We start from the raw sequence: 24,710 nt of genomic DNA, 5'->3' as shown, positions 1-24,710 counted from the left end.
CTACTAACATTTGCCACACAATACCAAGGAAAAAACCCCCACCACCCAAAAACCAAAACAAAACCAACTTCTTTTGTCAGCTCTGAACGTCTCTGTAAACCCCACACCATTTCCAAGCTCTCCAATTCAAATGTTATTTTTGGTTTGATCTGCCTTGGCAAACCACACATTGAGAAAGGACTGAGCATGGGAAGAGCACACTATTAGTCTTTGGCTTAACAAAGGGAACAGCTGCCATGGCTCAGCAGTTTGTTCAGCAAAGTGCTGAGAACGTTTCTTTGCTGGGTCCAAAAATATTAGTGGCCATATATACACGTCCTGATGGCTCTGTGAGTCAAAGTCACTTGATTTTATGTCTTTTTTTTTTTTTCTCCTTGAGGCTTTCAGCACTCAAAGGAAGAAAAAAAAACTATCAGCACCACCAGCCCTTTTATCCCAAGCTCCTAGCAAAACTTTTCAGGCCGATTTGAAAACACCCAACACCAAACACAACTCCGTTATGAGGGAAGAAGAAAGTGATTAAGCAACCACAGAAAGTGGTCTGATAGAGAGCAGCAGTAATTTAACAGCACAGCTCCCTGACACGAAGCAGAGAGAAAAACAAGGCATGCAATTAGAGCACCAGGTCACAGCAAACAATGATTTGGCAAACCCAAGGACCCTATTCAGCTCACACCATTAGGAGCCCATAAAAGGCACAGCTCGCCAAAACTTCTGGTCTCCACTGAATTTGAAAGATGACATCCAGACAAGTGCAGCTCCATCACACAGAATCAACAAGGCTGGAAGAGACCTCAAAGATCATCACGTCCAACCTGTCACCCAAGACCTCATGACTACTAAACCATGGCACCAAGTGCCATGTCCCCTCTTGAACACCTCCAAGGATGGTGACTCCACCACCTCCCTGGGCAGCACATCCCAATGACGAACGACTCGCTCTGTGAAGAATTTTTTCCTCACCTCATGCCTAAACTGCCCCTGGTACACCTTGAGACTGTGTCCTCTTGTTCTGGTGCTGGTTGCCTGGGGGAAGAGACCAACCTCCTCCTGGCCACAACCACCCTTCAGGTAGTTGTAGACATCAATAAGATCTCCCCTGAGCCTCCTCTTCTCCAGGCTAAACAACCCCAGCTCCCTCAGCCTCTCCTCAAAGGGCTTGTGCTCAAGGCCTCTCACCAGCCTCATTGCCCTTGTCTGGACACGATCCATCAGACCTAGGCTGGCTTCTTACTTTACCACCAGTTTGACTAAGCCTTCAGAAAAGCATCCTCCATCACAAATGGACCACTTGAAGCACAGAGTCAAGAGTTTGACAGAGCTCCAATGCTTATGGGGAAAGACATTTTCTGATTCAGCAGTCTTCCTTCTCTTGCAGGAGCTGAGACCTTCTGGAAGGTCTCTCAAAGTCCCAACTTGCTCTTACATAAACAGTTTGTGACCTCACCCACACAAGAAGCAACCTGCTCCTGGGACACATCAGCTTTTGCATCATCTTTCAGGGGTGGCTCCTTACAGCTCTTGCTCACCAGTGACCACCATCACCAAAGGGGCCGAGTTTGCTTTCTAAGCCAGCAGCAGTACTGAGGCAGTCCATCTTTCCAGCTTAAACATCAAAAGCTTTGCTCTCCTTGGGTCATCGCAAGCCCTGCCTGCCAAGGAAAGCCCTTCCCAGCCATCCAAGCAGAGATCATACAGCTTCTTACCAAGGCTCATTGGCCATCTGCATCCACCTACACAGTATGGGAATGGAGCAAAACCAGAAATGTTCTTTCAGGTGGCTCTGGTTTCAACTCTATGACCTCCAGGCTCTCTTCCCAGCCTCTCTGTGCACTAATGACACTGTCCTTGGCACGTGTTACCAGCACAGTAACAACAGGGACACGTCTGACCACAGTTGGTAAGATGACTCATCCTGCTTTGGATGTTTTACCTGCCCCTCTGGCTACAAATCACAAAGACTTACCTGTTCCCTGATACAAATTAAGGTCACCAGATGGCATGGTTTGTCTCTGAATGTACTGGGGTTTTTTCCTTTAAGTATTCTGGTTTCAGCCAAGTTTGGATGAGGGAAGCAGAGCAGAAGTATCCCAGCACAAAGAGATTTGATTAAAACAAAGTGAGAACCCCCCCCTTAGCCCCCAAGTGCTGCTCAGCCAGAGGCAGCACAGATCAACCATATCAATATTTAGGACTTGATCCCTTTGTGAGGAGTGAGTTTCTCTGATTTTGTGCTGATTATCTGGACGTGACCCAGCCCAGACCCTCCATCACACATCATCTCTACATCAGCTTTGAAACACTCCTTTAGACTTCACCCCCCGTTTAAAACAGAAGATTGTCAGCTCCTGTCAAAACACCAGAGCAAACAACAGCCCCATCCCTGCCTCTGCATTTTTCTGCTGCCAGAAATAGCAATCCCTACCCCTCCTGAATGCACACCCTTCTTGTCACGCCAACCTGACAGCTCCAATAGGAATAAGACTTGAAAGATTTCCACAAGTGCTTCACTCCCCTGCATCCCTCATCCACCTTCAGTGTCTCTCTTCCAGACTTGGAAACACATAGGTGCTGCCACATCAGCATTCCAGATAAATAATTAAATCAATACATGAATACATAACTTTATTGCACTCCAGCAGATAAAAATCTGAAAGCTGAAGCATCTCAGGTGTAAAAATTAGTACACAGAAAAATGTTGGAGGTATCTTCCCTTTTCCACCCATCTGTCACTGCTCAGCTCACAAAGGTGTGGGGTGCATGTGGGAAGCACACTGTCCCACATCGCAGCCTGCACCACAAGTAGCTGCAAACAACCTGCCCAAACCAGCCTCCAGTTTGCACCCCAGGGTCTCCCACCGCCCACACCACACCTCCCTCACAGGTCACACCAGGGCTCCACATAGCCACCTCACCCCAGCATCCCCACTCCTAGCCACCCCATCCCACCCCACAGCAGTGCCTGCCTCAGCACCCACTGACCCCATAACACCACCACAACCCCCCGACACCCCACATCCCCCACTCTGCACCCCAGAGCCCCTAGGACTCCTACATCTCCCACTCAGCACCCACCATACCCCATATACCCCTCCAGACCTCCTACATCCCTCCACAGACCCCATAAATTCTCTCCCTAAACTTCCTAAATCATCATCCCCCCAGACCCCATATTCTCCCCAGACTTCCTACAACCCACATATGCTCCCAGGCTTCCCACATCCTCCCATTTACCCCCCAGACACCACACACAGAGGGCACTCCATCTACCCCCTCTCACCTCACAGACCCCTCGTTGCAACCCCCGAGCCCAGACTCCATGGGTACTATACACCCCCCAGAGCCCATGCATCACCACACGTACCACCCACAGAGCCCATACTCTTCATAGACCCCACACATCCCAACCCCTCTGACCCCGCAGCCCTCCCACGCCACAGGCCCCGCCCCGGAACGAAACACTCGGCCGCCGTTTCCGTGCGGACGCAGGGGCCGAGGAGCACCGCGGGAGCCGAGATGGCGGCGCACACGCTGCGGGGTCTCTGCGGGCCGCGGCTGGGGCTTCTTGCCGCCGGGTTCTCGCAGCGAGCCGCCGCCGGGGCCGAGTATCGGAGCATCTACAGCCTGGATAAGCTGTACCCGCCGCGGCAAGAAGACTCCCGCAGCGCCCCGGTGAGTGCCGCGTGGGGTGGAGGACGAGGAAGGAGCGAGGGGCGGGGCACGGCCTCTGAATGACAGGGAGCGTGGGCGGAGCTCAGCACAGTGCGCTGCTTTTGGTTGGGTGTGGCTTAGCGTAGGCGGGGAGGACGGGCGGAGCTTAGCCCAATAGTTTTGTTCTGTGATTGGCCGTGAGCTGGGGGGCGGGGCTTGGTCCATTGAGGTTCCCTGTGGCTGGGCGGGGTCAGGCAGCCCTAGGGGCCGGTGAGCCCCAGGTGCTGGTGGACCCCCGGCGCCTAACGCGGGCATCCCGCGGTGTGTTGCAGGAACAGACGCAGACGCAGCCGGCCACCCTCGACATCCCCATGGGTGAGTGTCCCCGCAAAACGGACCCGGGCCAAGGTCCCGGAGGTGGGCCACGTTCAGGTCTGTCGAGTCCGTGCTTAGTTCACTGAGCTGAGTCCCGGTGAAAACACCACCGAGGTACGAGTATCCCTCAGGCCTGGGTGCTGCAGCCTGGACCAGTCCCCTTCCTGGCTGCAGAACCTGCTGGGGACACGTCTCCAGCTGAGCACAATGCTTGGCTTCTCTTACAGATCGCCTGACTGTGACCTACAGCCGGAGCAGCGGCCCGGGTGGGCAGAATGTCAACAAAGGTGAGGAAGAGGTTCTTCCTTGGAAGGAAAAAAAATCAGTCTGCAGTCTGCTACACATGCCACATGAAACACCACCATCATCTGATCTGTTTCCGTTGATCCAGCATACAACAAGCCAAATAGATCCTGAAGCTTCGCAGCACCATAAACTCTCATCTTAACTCAAATAAAACTAAAAATACTTCTTGGTCTGCCATTGCCATTAAAAATAAGTAGCAACTGGCAACAGCAATAAATCTTGTGGTGTTTAGAAAGGCAAATACCACACAGAGTATCCATAAGAACTTGCATTTTGTCTTGTAAAGTAGCACGTAAAAATAGAGAAAAGCATAGCCAGCGGGACAAGGGAGGTGATTCTCCCCCTCTACTCCACTCTGGTGAGACTCCACCTGGAGTACTGCAGCTGGTTCTGGAGCCTCTATTATTAGAAGGAGGATGTGGACATGCTGGAATGTGTCCAAAGAAGGGCCATGAGGATGAGGAGAGAGCTGAAGCTCCTCTGCTGTGGAGACAGACAGAGAGTCGGGGCTGTTCAGTCTGGAGAAGAGAAGGCTCTAAGGAGACTTTATGATGGCCTTCCAGGATCTGAAAGGAGCTACAAGAAAGCTGGGGAGGGACTTTTTAGGGTGTCAGGTAATGATAGGACTGGGGGGAATGGAGCAAAACCAGAAATGGGTAGATCCAGATTGGACGTTAGGAAGAAATTACTCACTGTGAGGGTGGTGAGACACTGGAACAGGCTGCCCAGGGAGGTGGTAGAACCCTGGAGGTTTTTGCTGCCAGGCTGGATGTGGCTGTGAGCAACCTGCTGTAGTGTGAGGTGTCCCTGCACATAGCACAGGGGGGTTGGAACTGGATGATCCTTGGGCTCACAATTCTGTGATTCTAATAGAAGAAGGAAATTGCTACTGTAAGCATCCTGTGTTCCAAGCCAGCAGTGAACAAGACTGAATCAGCTCAGGAAGGCAAGTCATTGCACTGAAAATAAAAGATGCTGTTTTTCCTCCCAGTGAACAGCAAAGCAGAGGTTCGGTTCCACCTGGCATCAGCAGACTGGATTCCAGAAGATGTGAGAGAAAAAATGGCATTGATGGTAAGCAGCCCCACTTCCAGCCCTGCTGTAGCTCTCAGCAGCTCAGACAGAACGTCACGAGGCTCAGGTGGTTTTGGTGAGCCCCTCATGTTTTCCCCTCTTTAGCAAAGGAACAAGATAAACCGAGCTGGTGAGCTGATCGTGAACTCTGAAGAGAGCCGCTACCAGATGAGGAACCTGGCAATCTGTTTGGAGAAGATCAGGACCATGGTGACAGAGGCAACTGAGAAGCCCAAGGTGGTGTCAAAGGAGACTACACAGAAGCTCATAGAGAGGTACCTCTATTGAAATGGCCTCTGACCTATCATGTTACATCCTATAGTTTAGTGCAGCATCTTTTCTGGGCCACTCAATTTAACAAGGATATTGAGACACTTGAACATGTCCAGAGAATGGCAGTAAGGCTGGTGAGAGGTCTCAAGCACAAGCCCTATGAGGAGAGGCTGAGGGAGCTAGGGTTGATTAGCCTGGAGAAGAGGAGGCTCAGGGGAGACCTTATTGCTGTCTACAACTACCTGAAGGGAGGTTGTAGACAGGTGAGGGTTGGTCTCTTCACCCAGGCAACCAGTGAGAGGACAAGAGGACATACTCTCAAGCTGTGCCAGGTGAAGTTTAGGCTGGAGGTGAGGACAAAGTTCTTCACAGGAGGAGTTATTGGCCATTGAAATGTGCTGCCCAGGGAGGTGGTGGAGTCACCATCCCTGGAGATGTTCAGAAAAGGATTGGATGTGGCACTTGAAGCCATGGTTTAGTTAGTCATGAGGTGTTGGGTGATAGGTTGGACTTGATGATCTCTGAGGTCTTTTCCAACCTTACTGATTCATGATTCCATCTTCAAACAGTCTCCTTCATACTCATTTGCATTTCCTTACTTCTTCCTTCTTTCCCTATTTAAAATGATCACTGGTCCACTAGATTTTAACTGCTTTTTTTAATTGCAAGAACAAGGATTGTTTTGTCTGTCTGTGGACACTTATCAGCTCATCCAGTCTGCATTGTAACAGTGCTTAAAGCTGAATCATAGAATTGTTAGGGTTGGAAGGGACCCCAAGGATCATCTAGTTCCAATCCCCCTGCCATGGGCAAGGACCCCTCCACTCTAGGCCAGGTTGCTCAGAGCCACATCCAGCCTGGCACCAGGGATGAGGCTTCCACCACCTCCCTGGGCAACCTGTGCCAGTGTCTCACCACCCTCATAGGGAAGAACATCCTAACATCCAACCTGAATCTACCCACTTCTATTTTCCCCCCATTCCCCCTAGCTCTGTCACTCCCTGACACCCTCCAAAGTCCCTCCCCAGCTTTCTTGTAGCTCCTTTCAGATATTTAAATGCTTTCTCTGTACCCTAAAGGGTCTTTTCCTTTTGTTTCAGGGTGGAAAAAATGAACCGTGAGCGACTACGGCAGAAAAAGATACACTCGAGTATAAAACAGAGCAGGAAGGCAGACTTTGACTGAGAGCAGCAGAGAACCAAGCCCTTGGCACACCATCTTCTTGAAGCAGTGGCACTGGCAGCTGTAGGTGATGCTAAACTCGGGAGCCATATTGAATAGAAACGGTCTAAAAGTGTAAATAAAAGTATTTAACACCTCCTGTGGAAGCTAATGGTATGTTGTCACTGCCTCTCAGTTGCTTTGCAGGGGAGTGGCTGTTTCTGGAACCATGGAATTGAATCACAGGATTGTCTTGGTTGGAAAAGACATCCAGGATCATTGAGTCCAGTCATCAATCTAACCCCACCATGGCCATTAAACCATGTCCCCAGGTGTCATGGCCACAGGTTCCTTGAGCACTTCCAGGGACAGTGACTCCACCACCTCCCTGGGCAGCCTGTTCCAATCCCTGACCGCTCTTGCAGCAAAGAGCCTCCCCTAGCACGATTTCAGGCCATTTCCTCTTCACCTATCTCTTGTTACTTGGGAGAAGAGACCAAACACTTCAACCTCTATTCAGGGAGTTGTAGAGTAATGAGGTCTCCCCCTAGCCTCCTCTTCTCCAGACAACAGCCCCAGCTCCCTCAGCTGCTCCTCACCAGCCCTGTTCTCCCAACCCTTCACCAGCTTTGTTGCCCTTCTCTGGACACACTCCACCACCTCAATGTGAGGGGCCCAGAACTGAACCCAATATTCAAGGTGCAGCCTCACCAGTACCATTTTGGTTTGAGAGGAGGTTTTAGTCAGCTGTTTTGAATTGATTTGTAAATTCTTTCCTGTCCTTCATCCAGCCCTCTGCTCTGGGAGGTGTTCTCCCAGAACTCTCTGCTGCTGGACACAAAAGCAGCAGCAGATGTTGGGGGGGGGAGAAAAGGAAGAGTAAAAAGCTCTTCTAACTACACATCTAAAGCAGGAATTGGGGCATTCTCCATTCCAAACATCTGCTTTCCATTCTAGTTGATTTTTTTTTTTTACCCCCTACCCAAAAGGCACATCTCATTGTCTTAAATGACCCAAAAGCCACAGGAGGAGTGTGGCAGGAGACAGCTGGTCTCTTGTTAGTGCTAAAAGGCAGGAAAAAAATCACCCTGTCACTGCAGGAGGCTTCTGGACCTTCAGGGGGAACCCCAAAAACCTAAGTCTCAGAGGTTTTAAGGATCCCATCCCAGGCATGGGTCCCATTTAGACAGCACACTGACGTGGGTCACTGCAGGGGGCTCCAAGGTCCCGAAATGACGCTCTTTTCACCCCCTCCCAGGGCCCCAGTGGCCTAATGGATAAGGCACTGGCCTTCTAAGTCAGGGATTGTGGGTTCGAGTCCCACCTGGGGTGAGGGAAAGGTGGTTCTGTTTTAGGCAAAATCCCAGTTAAAATGGGGGGGGGGGCCTCTCTGCTGTGCCCTCTGCTGGGCCTTGGAGTGTAACTGGGGTGGGGGGGAGGCTCTGCTCCTACAGCCCAGTACCATTTAAAATGGGAGACTCTGTGCTTACACAGCCCAGATCAGTGTTTACATCTGCATACAGCTGACATCCCACATCCTCCCCAGAACGGTCATCTTGACAACCCTCCCAGGACACCCCACCTCAGGCTAGGCACCTCCACCTCTGCACAAGCCCAAATTCTACCTAAAGGTTTCCTGTGCAGGAGAGGGGTGGCTGCAAGCCTCCACACTCATAAAGGGGTCTGCAGCTCCATGCTGTGCCCTGGCTCTTACTAGCAAGGGAGATGTCACTCCTTCAAACGTATTTGACACTGAAAAGCCATCAAAAGAACATCAGGTGGGACAGCAACAGCTGAGACCTCCCATGACCAGATCTCACAGACCTGTATCTCCTGCTGCTCAGGTTCCCCTCTCCAGATTTGCCAAATTTTGCTTAAAACCTTGGGGCCAGCACACACCACCAGGGTTATCATAGAACCAGAGACTGGTTTGGGTTAGCAGTGGCTTTTAAAGGTCATCCGGTCCACCTCCCTGCAGTCACCAGGGGGCATCTGCAACTACAGCAGTTTGCTCAGAGCTCCAACCAACCTGACCTGAAACGGTTCCAGGGTTGGGGCATCTACCACCTCTCTGGGCAGCCCAGGCCAGGGGCTTACCACCCTCAGTGTAAACAAATAAGCAAACAAACTAATAATAATAAAGAAATCTTTCTCTCTAGTCTGAGTCTTCCTCTTCTCGTTTTCAAACCCTCACCCTCGTCTGGTCACACCAAGCCCTGCTAAAAAGGTCCGTTCCACCTTTCCGATTGTCGTCCTTAAGCGCTGAAAAGCCACCATCAGGTCTCCCCGGTTCGGAGGAGCTGAGATTAAAATCACATTCCAGGGCGCTACCAGTCACACGCCAACAAACCCCACCGTCAGCCACACCCGGATGCTTGAGCCGGGCCCTAGGCATGTCCCAGGAGGCGGAGAATCCCTTCCCCCGCCTAGCGAACCCCTCCGGCCCAACCACCCCCCGGAGCGGAGGTGGATCCGCGGAGGGGAAAAGGAGTCACCCCAGATGGGACTCGAACCCACAATCCCTGGCTTAGGAGGCCAGTGCCTTATCCATTAGGCCACTGGGGCTGTACATTAACAGCCTTTTGGTGCCTTAACTTAACTCTCTGATGGCCGGAGGGCAGCGCGGCTGTTGGGTGTATAGGTAGGGAGTCCCTACCCAGCTCCGGAAGGACTCCCCGGAACTCAGCATCCCCCGGAGCAAGGCAGCCCCGTCCTCACCCAGCCACGCAGCTCTCCTTTCTCCCACCATCGCCCAGTAAAACCGTCCAGAGCAGCCCCAGCGCGGTGACAGCCCGGAAATGAAGCGCGAGGTGGGGAAACACAGGCAGGACCGGAATGGAGACCCCCTGTGCAGGGCACGGTTCCCCCCGCGCTGCCGCGGGAGCTGTCGCTGTCTACGGCCCGGTTTCGAAGCAGTAAGACCCCCCCACACACCCCCCTTCCTTGCCCTCCTCCCCAACAACGGGGCCGCTCGCTACGGACCCCGCGGAAAAAGCGGGCGAGGGGGAGGGGAAATGGGGGGATGTGAGCAGGGGAGGGGAGGGGATGACCCTTTCGCGGCCCTGGTGGCCTAACGGATAAGGCATTGGCATTCTGTGCCCGGGTCGCTAGGTTCCAGTCTCACCTAGGAGGGCAGACCCATTTTTTGGTACCCCAGCTCCTCTCAGAAGCAGCAAGGGAGGGGGAATGTATGGGGACCCTGTCCCTGCACACAACCCCGGCTTCTACCTGGGGCTGGGCACCCGTGCGCTGGGGACCGGCTCCCGTTCCCCTTCACCCCCGGGACGGGGCTCCGGGCGCTGGGGACCGGCTCCCGTTCCCCTTCACCCCCGGAACGGGGCTCCGGGCGCTGCTGTCCTGCCACGGAACACAGCCCTGGGGCATGAATACACAAACCGCTCCCCAGGCAGGAGATCCCCGGGGACTTGCAGGGTAGATCCCACCCCAAAAATGCCCCCAGCACGGTCATGATGCCTCCGGCTGTGCCACAGTGCTGGTCCCGGAGACGGTTCTCAGCCCGGGGGTTTTGATTGCATCCACCCCGCCCGGAAATTAAACTACTCGTGGATCTCAAAACAACCACGAAGGGACTCGAACCCTCAATCTTCTGATCCGAAGTCAGACGCCTTATCCATTAGGCCACGTGGTCCCCCACAAATGTGCTTTGGGGACAGTAACACACACCGGGGGCAGGGAGTCCGGTGTGGGGGAAGACGGGGGGGGGGGCATCCCTGCTGCCCCCTGCACATCCCCCACACTCCATCCCTCCTGGGATTGGAGCTGTCTCTTCTGACCCAGCAATGGGGGTGAGCAGGTTGGGGTCCCTCCCACCATGGCGCCCTCAATGCCAGAAGGTCATTCATTGTAAACGCCCCCCACCCCCCCCCCCCCCCAGCCTCATCTTACCCTATGTGTGCTGATGGAAATAGTGCCATGCAAGAGTGAGCAGTAAAACTCCTCTTCTGCCACCAGCCTCACTGCTCAAGCCCTGAAGACACCAGCAACTGAGAACATAAATGTAACCCAAAAGCAAAGAGCTGACCCCACCCAGGAGACACACCCAACACAGAGCACCTGGGGGTCTCTGGGGTCAGGCACACCCAGGCCTTCCCTGCCACATCACCACAGAAAGGCAAAGACAAGACCATCACATCCAGCCAAGGCTGCGGAGGAAGAAGCAGGGCAAAAGGAGCTTTTGAATCCCAGGGCTGGGCATTAGCAGGGAAGGAAGAAGGATGGGGACGTCTGGGACCCTGGAGACAATTAATTCTTTCCCATGACAGCATTCAGTGTGACGGTCATGGTGTCAACGAGCTGCTGGTGACAGGCACCTGCTGTAACATAGCACCACTACAGCACCACAGCATGACGCAAGAGAAGCACCACAAGCCTCGTTAAGCTCCTGCTCATTATCAAGAGGACCTCCAGCATTCTCCTCCCAGTGTGTTTGCTCCCCCAAACTCACAGTTCTCATCTAATCCTAAAACAAGAGTTCCCTGAATCCTGCTGCAGGGCAGGAAGGTATTTGAAGCTCTTCTGCAGCCATGGGAGGTTTTGGGGACGTGCTGGTTCCTGCATTCATCTCAGCTTCAACTAACCTTCCTTTTCTGTCCATCAAGCAAGAGCTGAGCAGAGATGTGCTGGAGAGAAAGGGCTGCATGAGAAGAGCATTTGTGCTCTGTGGGTGTGCAAAGCCACCCAGCGTGGCGAGTGGCAGCAGACAGCAAATGATCCAGAGCAGCTGCCCCAGCTCTGTCCACCCTGGTCCCAGGGAGCTCACCAAGAAGTGGAGGACACAAGGGGATGTAGAGCACAAACCCAAGTGGTGTCAAGATGGGGAGAGGCTGGTGCAAACTGGGGGAACAGGTGAGCAGCACCAATCTAAATATGTGGTGGAGATGGCATGGCCAGGCACGCCTGGTGCCTGACTATGGAGTGGGGGTCAGGAGACCAAGCCCTTCATGGCCAAGTGGCTCCTTCCCAGGTGGGACATGGCCCCAGGCTGTCACCTCAGGGTGAAGGCAGGGCTGCAGGGAGCTCCTTGTTCAGCTGGCAGGCATTACCTGCTCCTTGTCCATCGCCAGAGAATTTGCAGCCCTTGGAAAGCCATGTAGCACTGCAGCACTTCCTTCAGGGCTGTTTTCATCCCTCTCCATGCTAATTCTCATCAACCAGCCAGCAAAGACACTTCTGCTCAGGAGTAGCAGCAAGTTGAACCACCTTCTGCCTGAGCTTCAACATTACAGAGGGTGGAGAGAGGCCTAAGCAAAGCCATTACTGATGAAGTTCCTCAGACCATGCAGTGAACCAGCCCAGACCCCCCCAAAACGCTGCCACCAGGACTGCCTATGTCCAGGAGATACAAAGAAAATGCTGCCCAGACAAAGCCAAATGATCAGACACCCCCAAGAGCCACTTGATTCTATCCAAACATGTAAAAGCTTGCAAAAAAAGTTCTCTGGCCATGCATTCAACCACAGCCCTGAAGCTGGTCATTCCAACAGGTGGAAGTCAACTAGTTCCAGGTAATCTCAGACTGGAGACCCTCCTTTAGCTGCTTTCCTCAGCCCCTGGAGCAGGCAGGGTTTGCTGAGCAGCGCAAGGACCTCCAGCTCAGCGTCCTGGGCCTGCCAGCAGTTCAGTGCCCAGGGCTTTAGCAAGTTTGCTGCTTTCCAGGCAGCAGAGTCATTTCCTGTCACACCTAAGAGGGCAAAAATACTTAGTAAGAATCTTCACTTCAAGATTCACTTGTGTGACATCACCCTGACCACAGATGCCTCTTAAAATCCATTAACTCCACAGGAAAAGACCCTCCAAGCAGTGTTTAATGCAACAAACCTGAGAGGGCATCACCTCAAAAGCACTTATGTGGAGAACTCTGGCCCCAGGGTATGACAGCCAAACTGCATGACCCCAGCCACTTGCCCCTCATGGAGATGTGGTTTCTGGTGGAGGAATAAAGCTTCCTTCCCATTAGAGCTTGTCCTCCTCTGGGATGAGGTTTGCCTGACACCTGCAAGGTAATCATTCCCCCAACATCCAGTGGCTTTCACCTGGTGGTCAGATGTAGATGATGATACAGGGGGTAAAGAAATGCAGCTGAAATTCTCTGCCTGGTCCCTTCCCAAAACAGCCCCAGCTCTGCTCAGGGAAGGCTAAACACACAACTTCAACTGCTCTGCATTTGCACACTGTGGAACATCTTGGCATGTCCTAAGCTCCAGCCAGAACCATCCTTTCAGTAGCACCCCTCCAAAACCCACCCTTTCATTAACAAACTTCCAAACCCCACCCTTTCATAACAGATCCCAAGGCAACAGCTGGTGGTTATTCCCCCAGCAACAACCTCACTTAAACCAGGACCTCAGGACTGGTTACATCAAGTTATCTACCTCTGCACCACAGACTGGGACAGTTTGTAGCTGCTCCTCATGGCTTCCCTTTTTTCAAGAGATCTAAATAGGGACCGCTGGCCAGGAGCAGAGAACCACATCATCCCTACACATCTTGTGTACAGCAGCTGTTGGCACAGCAAGCAAGGCTGGAGCTGCCATGGGGTTCTCGATGCCCCAGAATGCATGTTGTGGACCACCTCAACATCCCTTTTCACTCTCTCCCTCTGCAAGCTCTGTCTTTATCAGCTGTGCTCCCAAACCCGTATTCAGCAGGGTTCTCCCAGTGCATTAATCTCCTTAATTGATATCTGCTACCGGGGATGGATGGGAATTTTCCTCCCCATCTACTCTGCCGTGGTGAGGCTGCACATGGAGTATTGTGTCCAGTTCTGGGCTCCCAGTTCAAGAGAGACAGAGAACTACTGGAGAGAGTCCAGCAGAGGGCCACGAAGATGCTGAGGTGCCTGGAGCATCTCTGTGAGGAGGAAAGGCTGAGAAGCCTGGGGCTGTAGAGCCTGGAGAGGTCCTGGCGTCTCCTCCTCTGGAGAGACTCCAAACCCACCTGGACATTGTCACCCTGGGCAACCTGCTGTGGGTGACCCTGCTTTAGCAGGGGGCTTGGACCACATGATCTTTAGAGATCCCTTCCAAACCCCATCATGCTGGGATTCTGTTGAACACCTTCTCATAGAGCAGCTACAGCCAGCACCCACCGGACTGAAGCAGCAGGAGGAGGAAAAGGATGAAGAGAAAGATGTCGAACGCAACTGAGGCGCTAAACGAGGAGAAAGAGCACGGAAACAGGGCTGACACCGGCAAAAGGCAACCGCACTCACCCCAGATGGGACTCGAACCCACAATCCCTGGCTTAGGAGGCCAGTGCCTTATCCATTAGGCCACTGGGGCTGCGCAGGGCGCGCGCCCCGGCCCGCGGGAACGGCCCCGAGCCCGGTACCCGGGCACAGGGAGCTGGGGAGGGGGCAGCCTGAGCCCGGGGCCCATCCGCCGCGGAATGAACCGCGGCTGGGGGGAACCGGGCGTGGAGCTGCGCTCTGCCGGGAGCTGGAGGGGTGCGGCACGGCAGCAAACCCCGGGGCTGTATTGTCTCACCACCCTCAGCGGGGAGGAGGCGCGAAGGGCCAGCTGGGAAAAGCTGAAGCGGGCTTAAAAGTGGGGGCGAAAAATGGCCGACCACGAAGGGACTCGAACCCTCAATCTTCTGATCCGAAGTCAGACGCCTTATCCATTAGGCCACGCGGTCACTTGTGATGCTGTGCCCCCCCAGTGCTGCTCCCAGCCCCCGGCATCTCCCACCCGACCCCGGGTTCCACCGCCACCCCCGGCAGCGCCCAGCCACCAGTATCAAGATCATCTCATTGCCTTACAAGTTTCATGCGGGTCTGGACTCCATCCCCTTCCTGTCCCACAGGGTGAGCAGCGGCAGGAGGGACATTGCACAGAGCATGCACTGGAGCTGAGAAACTCTGCAACAGGACACAGTGGGTACCAAAGGTTTGCAGAGCAACAGGACAGGTTCACATCTGCTGTGTACTCACATCCTACCAGCTGCTGGTAGATGTAAGGCACTGCTGGAGGCCAAGCCACCTCTGGCATCATTCTAGGGGTTCAATGTTGTCCCACCTCTAGTGACACTGTCTCCCACCTCTATGAGCTCCTACAACCATTGCAGCCCTCAAGTCCCAGCGCAGAGGCCACCCCAGCTTCTCCTCATGCCCCTTATATCTGGTTCATGTCCCATACTCTTCCCACTTCATAACTCAAACACAACCAGAGGCTATCTATAATGTCCCAGCAGGATGGAACTTCCAAGCACACAAGAATGAGGCTACTCACCCGGAGGTGCTGCTGGAATCACAGCAGAAAAAATAGGCAGTGGTGGAGAGAGAGGTGGCTGAGGGAAACACAGATGGAGAAGTGAAGTAAAGAAAAAAAAAAGGTCTCTGAGGCTGTCACCTGAGAAGAGTTGGAAAAGAACCTCGAGAGCATGGGAGATCAGAGACAGAAAATCAGTGGGTGTGGGAAAGGCTCAGTGCTTTGGGGAACGAGGGCACAGAAATGAGCAGGTGTTCTAATGCCCACAGCCCGGGCTGCTACAGAGCAGGACAGGGCTCGAAGGGGAGCAGCCTCTTTTTCCCCCCTCATGTCACACAGACATTCCCCCATTTCAGTGGGGTTGTAGCAGAATCTCAGCTCTGCAAATGAGCCAAGCTTTGCTTCTGAGTGTTTCTGGCTCCTTGCTTTTTGTCTGTGGAGCTGGGCCCTTTCTTTCCCTCTCCCTCAAACTGTCAGATTTACTGGGGGGGGAAGTTGTTTTTTTCTTTTTAATGACCTTCATTATTCCTTTACCACGACTAAAGGCTGCTCCCAAGAGCCAGCTGAGTGCATCAAACCATTAGCAATTCCTTCCTCCCAGTGCAAATAAATACATAAAAAGCCTAGCTTCTGTTTACAACATCCCCATCCCTCATTAATAAGTATCAAACCAAAGTCCACGTAACAACTGACTCGTCCTGGAAACGTTCATAACTCACACACCACCACTGTCCTGCTGGTCTGGGAGCAGGAGATGATGCTGAGAGCTTTTATAGCTATTCTCACCTTTTCTCTTGGTACAGGTAAGTCCTGAAGGGGTAGAAAAGCTTTGAGGAGGGATTCACCCCTCTGCTCTGCCCTGGTGAGACCACACCTGGAGTATTGCATCCAGTTTGGGGCTCCCCGGTTCAGGGATCTGCTTGGGAGAGTTCAATGGACAGCTACCAGGATGATGAAGGGACTGGAGCATGTGCCCTGTGGGGAGAGGCTGAGACATGGGGCTTTTTAGTCTGGAGAAGAGAAGACTGAGAGGGGATTTAATAAGTGTTTATCTGAGGGCTGGGGGTCAAGAGGGAGGGGACAGGCTCTGCTCAGTTGCATCCTGTGATAGGACAAGGGGTAATGTATATAAACTACAGCACAGGAGGTTCCACCTTGACATAAGAAGAAACTTCTTCACTATGAGGGTGACAGAGCACTGGAACAGGCTCCCCAGAGGGGTTGTGGAGTCTCCTTCTCTAGAGACTTTCAAGCCCCATCTGGATGTGTTCCTGTGTGACCTGTGCTAGATTGTATGGTCCTGCTCTGGCAGAAGGGTTGGACTCAATGATCTTCGCAGGTTCCTTCCAACCCCTAACATCCTGTGAGCCTGTAATGATGGGTTTGATGCCCACAGCTGTGTGCCTTTCTCTTTTGGTACATCTCTTTCTCACACAGGTTGAGATCTTGCCTGATCCTTTTCTGATTCAAGTGGATTTTTCCTTCTTTCTAGCAAGGGCTGCTCCAAAGTATGCCTGCACCTACTACGATGTTGTTGAACACCTGAACATCTCCTCTCACAGCAAGCTGCACCCACACATACTGCCCAAGAGAGACCTACAGAAGCCTGTGGAAGTGAAGATGGATTTTATGCTGGTGGCTATTCTCTCTGTGGTAAGGACCCAAAACTCCTGGGCAATTGCTGGTTTGGGGTCTGAGCCTTCCACCAGGCAGGGTGAAGCCAGAAAGGTCACGGAGATGAGAATTAGCCCCTTCCCCTTCTTCAGATTTCTGCTGGTTGAAAGCCTTTTTGGAGGATTGGGAGTATTTTCTCCCAACTACTTCCAGGGAGAAAGCTCAGAGGCAGGTTCAGACCAACAGCCTGCTTTAGAGCAGGCTCTAAAACCAACCCTGAGCAGTGCCTGAACTGAGCAAAACATTTGCAGGGCACTGCCATGTAAATGTTAACAATAATCTACTTGGTTTTCAAACCACTGGACCCTATGCTCCCACCCTTCAGCTGCAGGACCAAGATCCTGCAGCTCTCTCCTCCTGAGCTGAGTTTCTGCAATCTCTGCTGTCCGCTGCAAGAGAACCAGAGGAGAGCTTCTGGGCTCTGCATTGGATCTACCTAAGAAAATCAGCTAAGTATCTTCCCTTTTGTTTCTCCAGGTCGAGAAGCTCCAGACAGTCACTTTTTACTTTGTGTTGAACCTGGTAAGTCCCTCGAGAGTGTTTCACTCCTGTGATGCCCAACATGATGGCTGAGCCCAGCACTCATTTCTCTCTTGCAACTTCTTCCTCCAGGAGTGGGAAAACACTTTTGCAACCTGGAACCCACAGGACTTCTGTAACATTACCAAGGTTGTTCTGCCCACAGAAACGTATTGGTCTCCCCCTGTCTTCATTTTAGAGAGGTAGGTTCCTCTTCCCTTTTTGTCCACTGGCTTGAGAGAAATACAATTGAGGCAGAAAAGTTTCTGAGCAGGGCCTGTTGTGACAGGATATGACAGAACAAGGGGAGATGGTTTGGAACTAAAAGAGGGAGGTTCAGACTAGAGAGAAGGACAAAATGTTTTACACTGAGAGTGATGAGGCACTGGCTCAGCTTGCCCAGAGGGGTGGGAGATGCCACATCCCTGGAACCATTCCAGGTCAGATTGTTTGGTGCTCTGAGCAACCTGCTCTAGCTGCAGATGTTTCCCCTCACTGGACTTCAAAGGCCCTTTCCAGGCCAAACCAGTCTGTGATATTCTTGTAGAAAATGGCATTAACTCAATATGGTTTAATGTTGTTCCCATGAGCTCTCTGGAGCCAAGAACCTCATAATTTAGATTAATGCTGACCACAGTTCATACAAAGCACTTTGTGGCTCTCTCCAGACATGCCCCATCTGGGCTGTAGCTGAAGCTGAGGAAGCAGCAGAGCCCAGCAACGTCATGAACTGAAATGCCTTTTTGCAGCTTGCTGTAAGGTACAGGAGAGAGCACTGGGGGTCTGACCCAGGGGTGAGCACCACCCGCAGCTCTTGTGGCAGGGGGCAAAGAGGAGAGGCAGCTCTGCAGCACAGCAAAGCCAGCAAGGAGCCTCTGCCCAGGTGACAGTGGGAAGCAGAGTGGGGGGAGGAAGGAGTTTCCTTCAGAGGTGCAGAGCTACTACAAACCTAAGTGCAGAGCTACTACAAACCTAAGTGCAGAGCTACTACAAACCTAAATGCAGAGGCACTCACCAGCCCTTCAAGCCCAGGGGTTCCCCTCCTCCTTGCTGCATCCCATGGCTGGGTGACAGGACAGAACTCCCCCAGAAGGGTGTTGCAAGTCCAGGTGTCTGTGGGGCTGAGGAGCACTGCAGCACCTTGGAGCTCAATCACTCTCCACTTGTTTCCTCCAGAGTGAATGGACAAGGCTCAAACTTGGAGTATGTGGATGTCCTGCACAATGGCATCTTCAACTTCACCCAGGCCTTCCAGGTTACCTTAACCTGCAGCTTGAGGATCTTCAAGTTTCCTTTTGACACCCAGACATGCAACTTGAGCATAGCTTCATTCCTGTACCCAGGTACAGCAGCAAGCTGAGTTTTGCCACAGCTGGGCTACATTTGTAGAAGGCCTAACCCCTGGGTCCCCTTGGGGCCACATAACACCAGGGGAAATGTCATTTTGTTTTGGCACATTTCCCAGCCACATCTCTAGAAGCATCTGGATGTTCTATGGCAAATATCCCCAGGGACTTCTCTCTACCAACCAAGAGATTTAGGAGGCTCCCTGCAACAAGGCTACTTGTTCACAAGCAATTTTTGCAGGCCTGCAGATCTTTAGATAGATCTGAAAGTCATAGAAGCTAGAGGAAGACAAGGATAGCTTCAGGGAGCCAAACTGTAGCCAGAAATCTGTTCCTGGGGGGAGCATCCCTGCCAGTGACTGGGGGGGAGGAGGGGAGGTTGCAACTAGATGATCTTTAAGGTCCCTTCCAACCCAAACTATTCTGTGATTCTATGAATCTGTGAATCATCCCAACAGGAAGAGTTGCAAAATAAGCAGAGGTGACACAAGCCCCTCCAGCTCCTATCTGCAAAGGACAACTCCCTTAACTCACCAGGATTTCCCCCCAGATCCACATTCCCAGAGAGTCAGCCAAGGCTCTTCACTAAAATCCTTTAGGATTTCATCCTGATGGGCTAAAAAAAAAACCCCAGCAGTGCAGGAAACATTGCCTTTCCCTTTCTGCACACACTCTTGGTTGGGAGGGAAAGGGAAAGGAAACAACAGGTCTCTAATAAATACCTGAATTCTGCAACTTCTCTCCTCCTCTGCCTGCTGCCCAAGCAGCAACAGACCTCATCATAAAGACAAGACGGACACCAGCTGAGATGCTGAAAGCCAGCCACAGTTACCTCCTAAGTGATGGAGAATGGAAGTTCACCAACCTCAGCATCATTGAATACCTAGAAGGAATGGATGATGAGAATTTTGGTGTGGTCACCTATGTGGTATGTCAGTACTTTCATGCCCTGGTTTGCAAGCAGAAGAAGTAGGAACCCAGCTGATTTTCTGCCCGAGCGTTTGCCCCTCTCAGTAACCCAGCTCCTGCTCACGGTTTGCCCATCTTCTTCAACAGATTTCCATGGAGAGACGCCCCACTCTGTATGTTTTGAACCTGATCCTCCCAACCTGTGCCCTGTACCTGCTGGATATGGCTGTGCTGTTTGGACCCAGCTCTCTCGAGGAGAAAGTCAGTTTCCAGATTGCCATCATCCTTGGCAGCTCCATGCTAGCTGTGATTCTCAACGACATCCTCCCAACTTCCTCCAACAAACCACCTGTAATAGGTAACCATGGGTATTGAATAAACCCCAATGTCTGCACAGGTACCAGCCCTAAGGAAGGTCTTGGGATGTTCATGGGCATGAACAATGAGGTCAGGAACAGCAAAGCTTTGTCAGCTTGCTGGGGCCAGAACAGGTACCTGAATGCAGACAGGATTGCATTCAAGAAAATAATGCCAATTATCAAGGGCTTTCTCTTTCCATGTTGTTCTGCAGTGGTCTTCTTCTTAGGCACCTTCCTGCTCATGATCATGGCTGTGATAGACACCTTCTTCCTGTTGCACCAGCAGCACAAGTACCTGCGCTCAGACAAGGTTCTCAGGAGCTTCCTGCAAGGTAAAGCAACCCCTAACCTCTGAAACAAGTTTGGTGCAATGTACTGCAGGCTGGTTTGAGCAAGGGTGGGGGTCCTGAGGGCAACCAGTGCCCCAGGCAGGGTCAGCTGTGGTAGCTGCCCACCAACCTCCCTATAGCAGCACGTGCTCTTTGCAGACACACGTGCCGAGCTGCTGATGAAAGCCGACAAGCAGACCATGGCCAACCTCACCAAGGAAGGGACCAACCTGCTGAACCTGCCCAGGGCAGCCCAGGAGAAAGGGCAGCCAGCCCAGCCCCACTGGCAGCTGCAGGACCCATTTTTTTCAGTTCTGGAGAAGGTGCTCCTCTACAGTCACCTCCTCCTCTCCCTGGCATTTTTCACTGTTATTTCTGTACAATGGAGCAGCTAGAGACCAGCTCTGTGCAGTGTGGTCCAGCTCTTCTCCACTGCATTGCTTCCAACCCCTCCACTGCAACTTCTCTCCTGCTGCAGTTGTTTCAGTTGCCTAAACAATACCAAAACCCCAAACCCATAGGGTAGGAGACCTGCATGTTTGGTGCTTTGTACTCCAAGTCAGAACCATGGAGGTTCTTAAAGCACTCTGTGGGCTAGCAAGAGATCTGAATTAACACAATAGTGAGATTTGGGGAAGCTCACCTTCATTCTGCCTGTCTGAAATTCCTACCACAAACAGGACCAACATAAAAAGGAATCAATACCCCTCTGCTCTTCTGGAGGTGTTTCCATTTTGGGGGAAAGGTGTTTTAAGAAACCCACCTCAGATGATTAAATAAAACAATGCAAGTGTGAAGTGTTTGTAATGTCCTTTCTGTGAGTCACCATGAGGTTTCCCCTCACTGCAAGAAGGACATTGAGGTGCTGGAGTGGGTTGAGAAGGGCAATGAAATTGGTGACAGGTCTAGAGCACATCTTGTGGGGAGCAGCTGAGGGAACTGAGTTTGTTCAACCTGGAACAAAAAAAAAAAAGGGAGGCTGAGGAGAGACCTCATTGCTCTCTACAACTCCCTGAAAGGAGGTTGGAGCCAGGTAAGGGTTGGTCTCCTCTCCCGGATAACAAGAGGAAACAGCCTCTAGTTGTACCAGGGGAGGTTTAGGTTGGACATGAGGAACAATTTCATCCCCAAAAGGGTTGCCAAGCCCTGGAACAGGCTGCCCAGGGACTTGATCTCTGAGGTCTTTTCCAACCTGGTTGATTCTATGATCAAAACCAAGCTCACAGGTAGAGAAGACAAAATCCAGGAGAACTGGGCTGGCTTGTGAGTTACTGTGTTGCTCCACCTGTCTCAGAACCTTGCAACCTGATGGCCAAGACCTAAGCCACAGACAGGAGGCAAAAGACTTTTATTTAGAAGCTCAGAGTCTGACAGTCGTTAGACAAACTGCTCCCAGGTGAGTTTACAGGTCAGCAATTGGCTTGTGGGGCCAGAATGGATACTTCTCCTTGTCCAGTCTGGTCTCAGGGAAGGCTTCGTGCAAGTCTTCCAGCGTCATCTGATCGAAGGGAATCATGCTTTTGAGCTTCTGAAGCTTCAAGTGGGAGCAGAGACAAAAGTGTCACAGGTCACTTGTCAGCAGTAAGAGCAAAGTACACACATACAAGAGCAAGGGGTGTGCCAGGCTGGGTGGAAGAGAGCATTCACCCAGCCAAGTCCAGCCTTACCTGTTGCTCATACTGGGCAATACGAGCCTTGGAAGCCTGGACGTACTCAGCAGTGCTCTTAGCCTGCAGGAAAGGAGAGGATGTGGTGAATACAGGATCAAAACAATGACCCACAGTCAACCCATGAGCTCACAATTTAACTTGGCATTAAAACTCATCATCATTAGAGTAGGCAAGTTGACAGGACCTTGATCAAACCCCAGAGAGCCAAACCCTTCCCTGTGCTGAGATCTTGCTTAGCCAAAAGCCAGAGCCGTGTTTGAAGACCAGAGCCATGCTCTCACTCAGGCTGCCCTGCCTGTGCAGATGCACACACAGAACATCCCTCCCAGCTTCCCCACCCTCACAGAAGTCAAGAGACAACCCCACCACTAAGGAACAGTTTAAACACTTACAGCTTCCTGCTCCTGGGCATCAATTTTGGCAGACTGTGTATCCACAGGCTCAGGAACCTTTAGTGCACTGAACTGCAAATGGAAAGAGAACATTTGTTACATGGTTTGGGAAGAGATAATGTGTCACACCAAGGTCATTTCTCCTGGCAGCATTCCCTCCTTTCTTCCTAAGATATACTCACAACCCTGTTAAGTTAATGAGCTTTCTAAAGCTGATCAGCACAGCTTGACCACGTCCTTCACAAGCAGCGCTGCTCACCCATGAGCTTAAAGGAATCTATTCCATGCTGCACACCACAACCAGAACACATAATACCCCCCACCATCCATCACAGCACTGTAAGGAAGCAAGGAAGTCTGATATCACAGACTTATTTCCCCCAGGACAAAGCTCCCAGGTCCATCTGAGGTCAGTGGGTCCTCCCTGTCTTGGGAAGCCAGTTTTCATAGCACTAAATGTGCTTGTCTATCTCTGCTCATAAAGAGGAAGGCAAACCCTGCAGGCACCCATGAGCCTTACACACTTCACTGTGTGCAGAGCCACACTCACCACCTTCCAGACCACAAGTCAGAGAAACACTTTGACCTTTTGCTTCAGGAGAGGCACTACCTGAACACCCTCCTGCAGCCATAATAACTGATGAAGTTGTCTTCCACCAGCTTTCTCACTGTTAAGAACCACAGGTTTCCTCCTGAAAGGTGGCACTGAAGTGAACTCCTCAAGGTTAGCAATGCAGATCATAGAATCATACAACTGTTAGGGTTGGAAAGGACCTCAAGGATCATCCAACCCCCCTGCCATGGGCAGGGACACCTCACACTAGAGCAGGTTGCTCAGAGCCACATCCAGCCTAGCCTTAAAGCCCTCCAGAGATGAGGCTTCCACCACCTCCCTGGGCAACCTGTTCCAGTCTCTCACCACCCTCATGCTGAAGAACTTCTTCCTAACATCCAACCTGAATTTATTTACTTCTATTCTTGTTCCATTCCCCCTAGCCCTATCATTACCTGACACCCTAAAAAGCTAAAACCAACCTCCTCTGCCAGTTCTGGCCTTTTCTTCTCACCACCAAAGCCATTCCTCATTTAACCTCCAAAGAGCTGTCAGAGAGACTGACCTTCTTCTGAAACTCATCCACCATGCCAGCTTTAGCCACAGTGGCTTTGTAGTGAGCCCAGTCGATGGCCGGGGGTTTCTCTGGTAGGGCAGCCAACCTGGAGAGGCAGAGGACAGCAGTCAGGACCAGCACCAGAAGTCACCCTGGGCTATCACTTGCTCCCTGCCAGAGTTATTTTCCAGAGTGTCAAGAGGGCATGCTAAGTTTAGTTTAAGTATGTTCAAGTCTATCACTAACAAGCCACAATGAACCATTTCTGCAAACCCCTCTGCCTTTGAAACAGACTTTTCTATACAGACAGAGTCCAGCCTGCAGCTCTGCCCCACTCCAATCTGGGTGCAGGCAGCACTGTAAGCAAGGACTGGGCAGTTTTGACACTGCTGAGCAACCTGCAGTAAGTGCAACAGTCCACAGCATTTGTGTCAAGCAGTAGATTCTGAAGGGTTTGAGAAGACTCCTGAATCTGTGCAGAAATTAACAGAATCATAAAGCTTGAGTACTGTTGTGAACATTGCCAAAGCAAACTGCTTCCACAGAACTGCTTTCTCACACTGCAGCTCTAGGCATACTCTGGGGAGGATTAAGTAAAGATGATTTGCCAAAAAAAGCCACCAGCTGTCCTGCAGGTGATCTGCTTTAATGCTTGTGAGGACACTTCGGTGAGACCAGTTACCGACGCTGGCTCAACCCAGTACCAGGAAGGCTGAAAGGTTCAGCCGAGGGACTGAACCGCCCCACACGCAGGAGTGGGGCAGACTCACCGGGCCGACAGCGCGTCGCTGCGGGTCTTCAGGGCGTTGAACATGGCCCTCTGGTTGGGGGGCACCCTCTCGGCGAAGGCCGCCCAGTCGATGGCTTTGATAGCAGCTCTGCGGCTCGCCATGCTTCCAGCCTGCGCCCGCGACAGATGACACCAGGTGGGTTATGCTGCCGGGGGGAGCGGGCAGCGCGCAGCAACCGCGGGACTGGCTCCGGCCCGGGAACGCCGGCACCGAGTGACGGGGGCTGGGGCGGACACAGGGACACCGCTCCGCCTCGGCCCCGCCGTGGCCGCACGCCCCCTCCGCCGGCCCCCCAACGCCCGGTCGCGCCCCGCCCTGCTCTCGGCGGCAGCCCCGGGAATCGCGGACCTTACTCTCCGGTTCTCCGGCCGGTTTTCGCCCCCAGAACTCCCTTCAACCCCTTCCGGCCCCGCCGCGACCCTTCCCCGCGCTCACCTTCACTGACCGCCACGGCCGTCCCCGGGCGCAGGCGCCAGCACCGCCGGAAGTCCCTCCCCCGCCGCCCAATCGGGGCGCGGCTCCACCGGAAAGTGTCCCTCGCCTC

The 24,710-nt window shown here is 52.5% G+C and overlaps 2 protein-coding genes and 5 non-coding genes across 8 annotated transcripts; 2 read left to right on the top strand and 5 right to left on the bottom strand.

Annotated features, from left to right (window-relative positions):
- Positions 1-3,501: 3,501 nt before the first annotated feature.
- Positions 3,502-7,002, top strand: MRPL58 (mitochondrial ribosomal protein L58). Its single transcript, XM_009898058.2, has 6 exons — positions 3,502-3,672; positions 3,984-4,026; positions 4,254-4,313; positions 5,324-5,406; positions 5,512-5,681; positions 6,780-7,002. The coding sequence occupies exons 1-6, from the start codon at positions 3,517-3,519 to the stop codon at positions 6,862-6,864; spliced, it is 597 nt and encodes a 198-aa protein (XP_009896360.2). The 5' UTR covers positions 3,502-3,516; the 3' UTR covers positions 6,865-7,002.
- Positions 7,003-8,099: 1,097 nt separating this feature from the next.
- On the top strand, positions 8,100-8,172 carry TRNAR-UCU (transfer RNA arginine (anticodon UCU)). Its single transcript has one exon. It is a non-coding gene; the product is annotated as a tRNA-Arg (tRNA).
- Positions 8,173-9,332: 1,160 nt separating this feature from the next.
- TRNAR-CCU (transfer RNA arginine (anticodon CCU)) lies at positions 9,333-9,405 on the bottom strand. Its single transcript has one exon. It is a non-coding gene; the product is annotated as a tRNA-Arg (tRNA).
- A 1,011-nt stretch (positions 9,406-10,416) lies between these two features.
- Positions 10,417-10,489, bottom strand: TRNAR-UCG (transfer RNA arginine (anticodon UCG)). The gene has a single exon. It is a non-coding gene; the product is annotated as a tRNA-Arg (tRNA).
- Positions 10,490-14,068: 3,579 nt separating this feature from the next.
- Positions 14,069-14,141, bottom strand: TRNAR-CCU (transfer RNA arginine (anticodon CCU)). The gene has a single exon. It is a non-coding gene; the product is annotated as a tRNA-Arg (tRNA).
- A 282-nt stretch (positions 14,142-14,423) lies between these two features.
- On the bottom strand, positions 14,424-14,496 carry TRNAR-UCG (transfer RNA arginine (anticodon UCG)). The gene has a single exon. It is a non-coding gene; the product is annotated as a tRNA-Arg (tRNA).
- Positions 14,497-21,535: 7,039 nt separating this feature from the next.
- ATP5PD (ATP synthase peripheral stalk subunit d) lies at positions 21,536-24,709 on the bottom strand. 2 transcript variants are annotated; one of them, XM_054170641.1, is made up of 6 exons: positions 24,602-24,709; positions 24,146-24,276; positions 23,385-23,481; positions 22,267-22,338; positions 21,872-21,934; positions 21,536-21,738 (listed from the first exon to the last, which is right to left on the bottom strand). In XM_054170641.1, exons 2-6 carry the CDS (start codon positions 24,265-24,267, stop codon positions 21,607-21,609), a joined length of 486 nt encoding a protein of 161 aa, XP_054026616.1. In that variant the 5' UTR covers positions 24,268-24,276; positions 24,602-24,709; the 3' UTR covers positions 21,536-21,606. The 2 variants fall into 2 exon arrangements, with proteins under 2 accessions (XP_054026616.1, XP_054026615.1); XM_054170640.1 differs by lacking the exon at positions 24,602-24,709 and adding an exon at positions 24,515-24,558.
- Between the last annotated feature and the right edge of the window lies 1 nt (position 24,710).

Source organism: Dryobates pubescens, chromosome 20, assembly GCF_014839835.1.
Source record: "Dryobates pubescens isolate bDryPub1 chromosome 20, bDryPub1.pri, whole genome shotgun sequence".
Classification (NCBI taxonomy): Eukaryota; Metazoa; Chordata; class Aves; order Piciformes; family Picidae; genus Dryobates; species Dryobates pubescens.
Note: the sequence above shows the minus strand (reverse complement) of the source record. Positions and strands in the feature narration are given on the sequence as shown.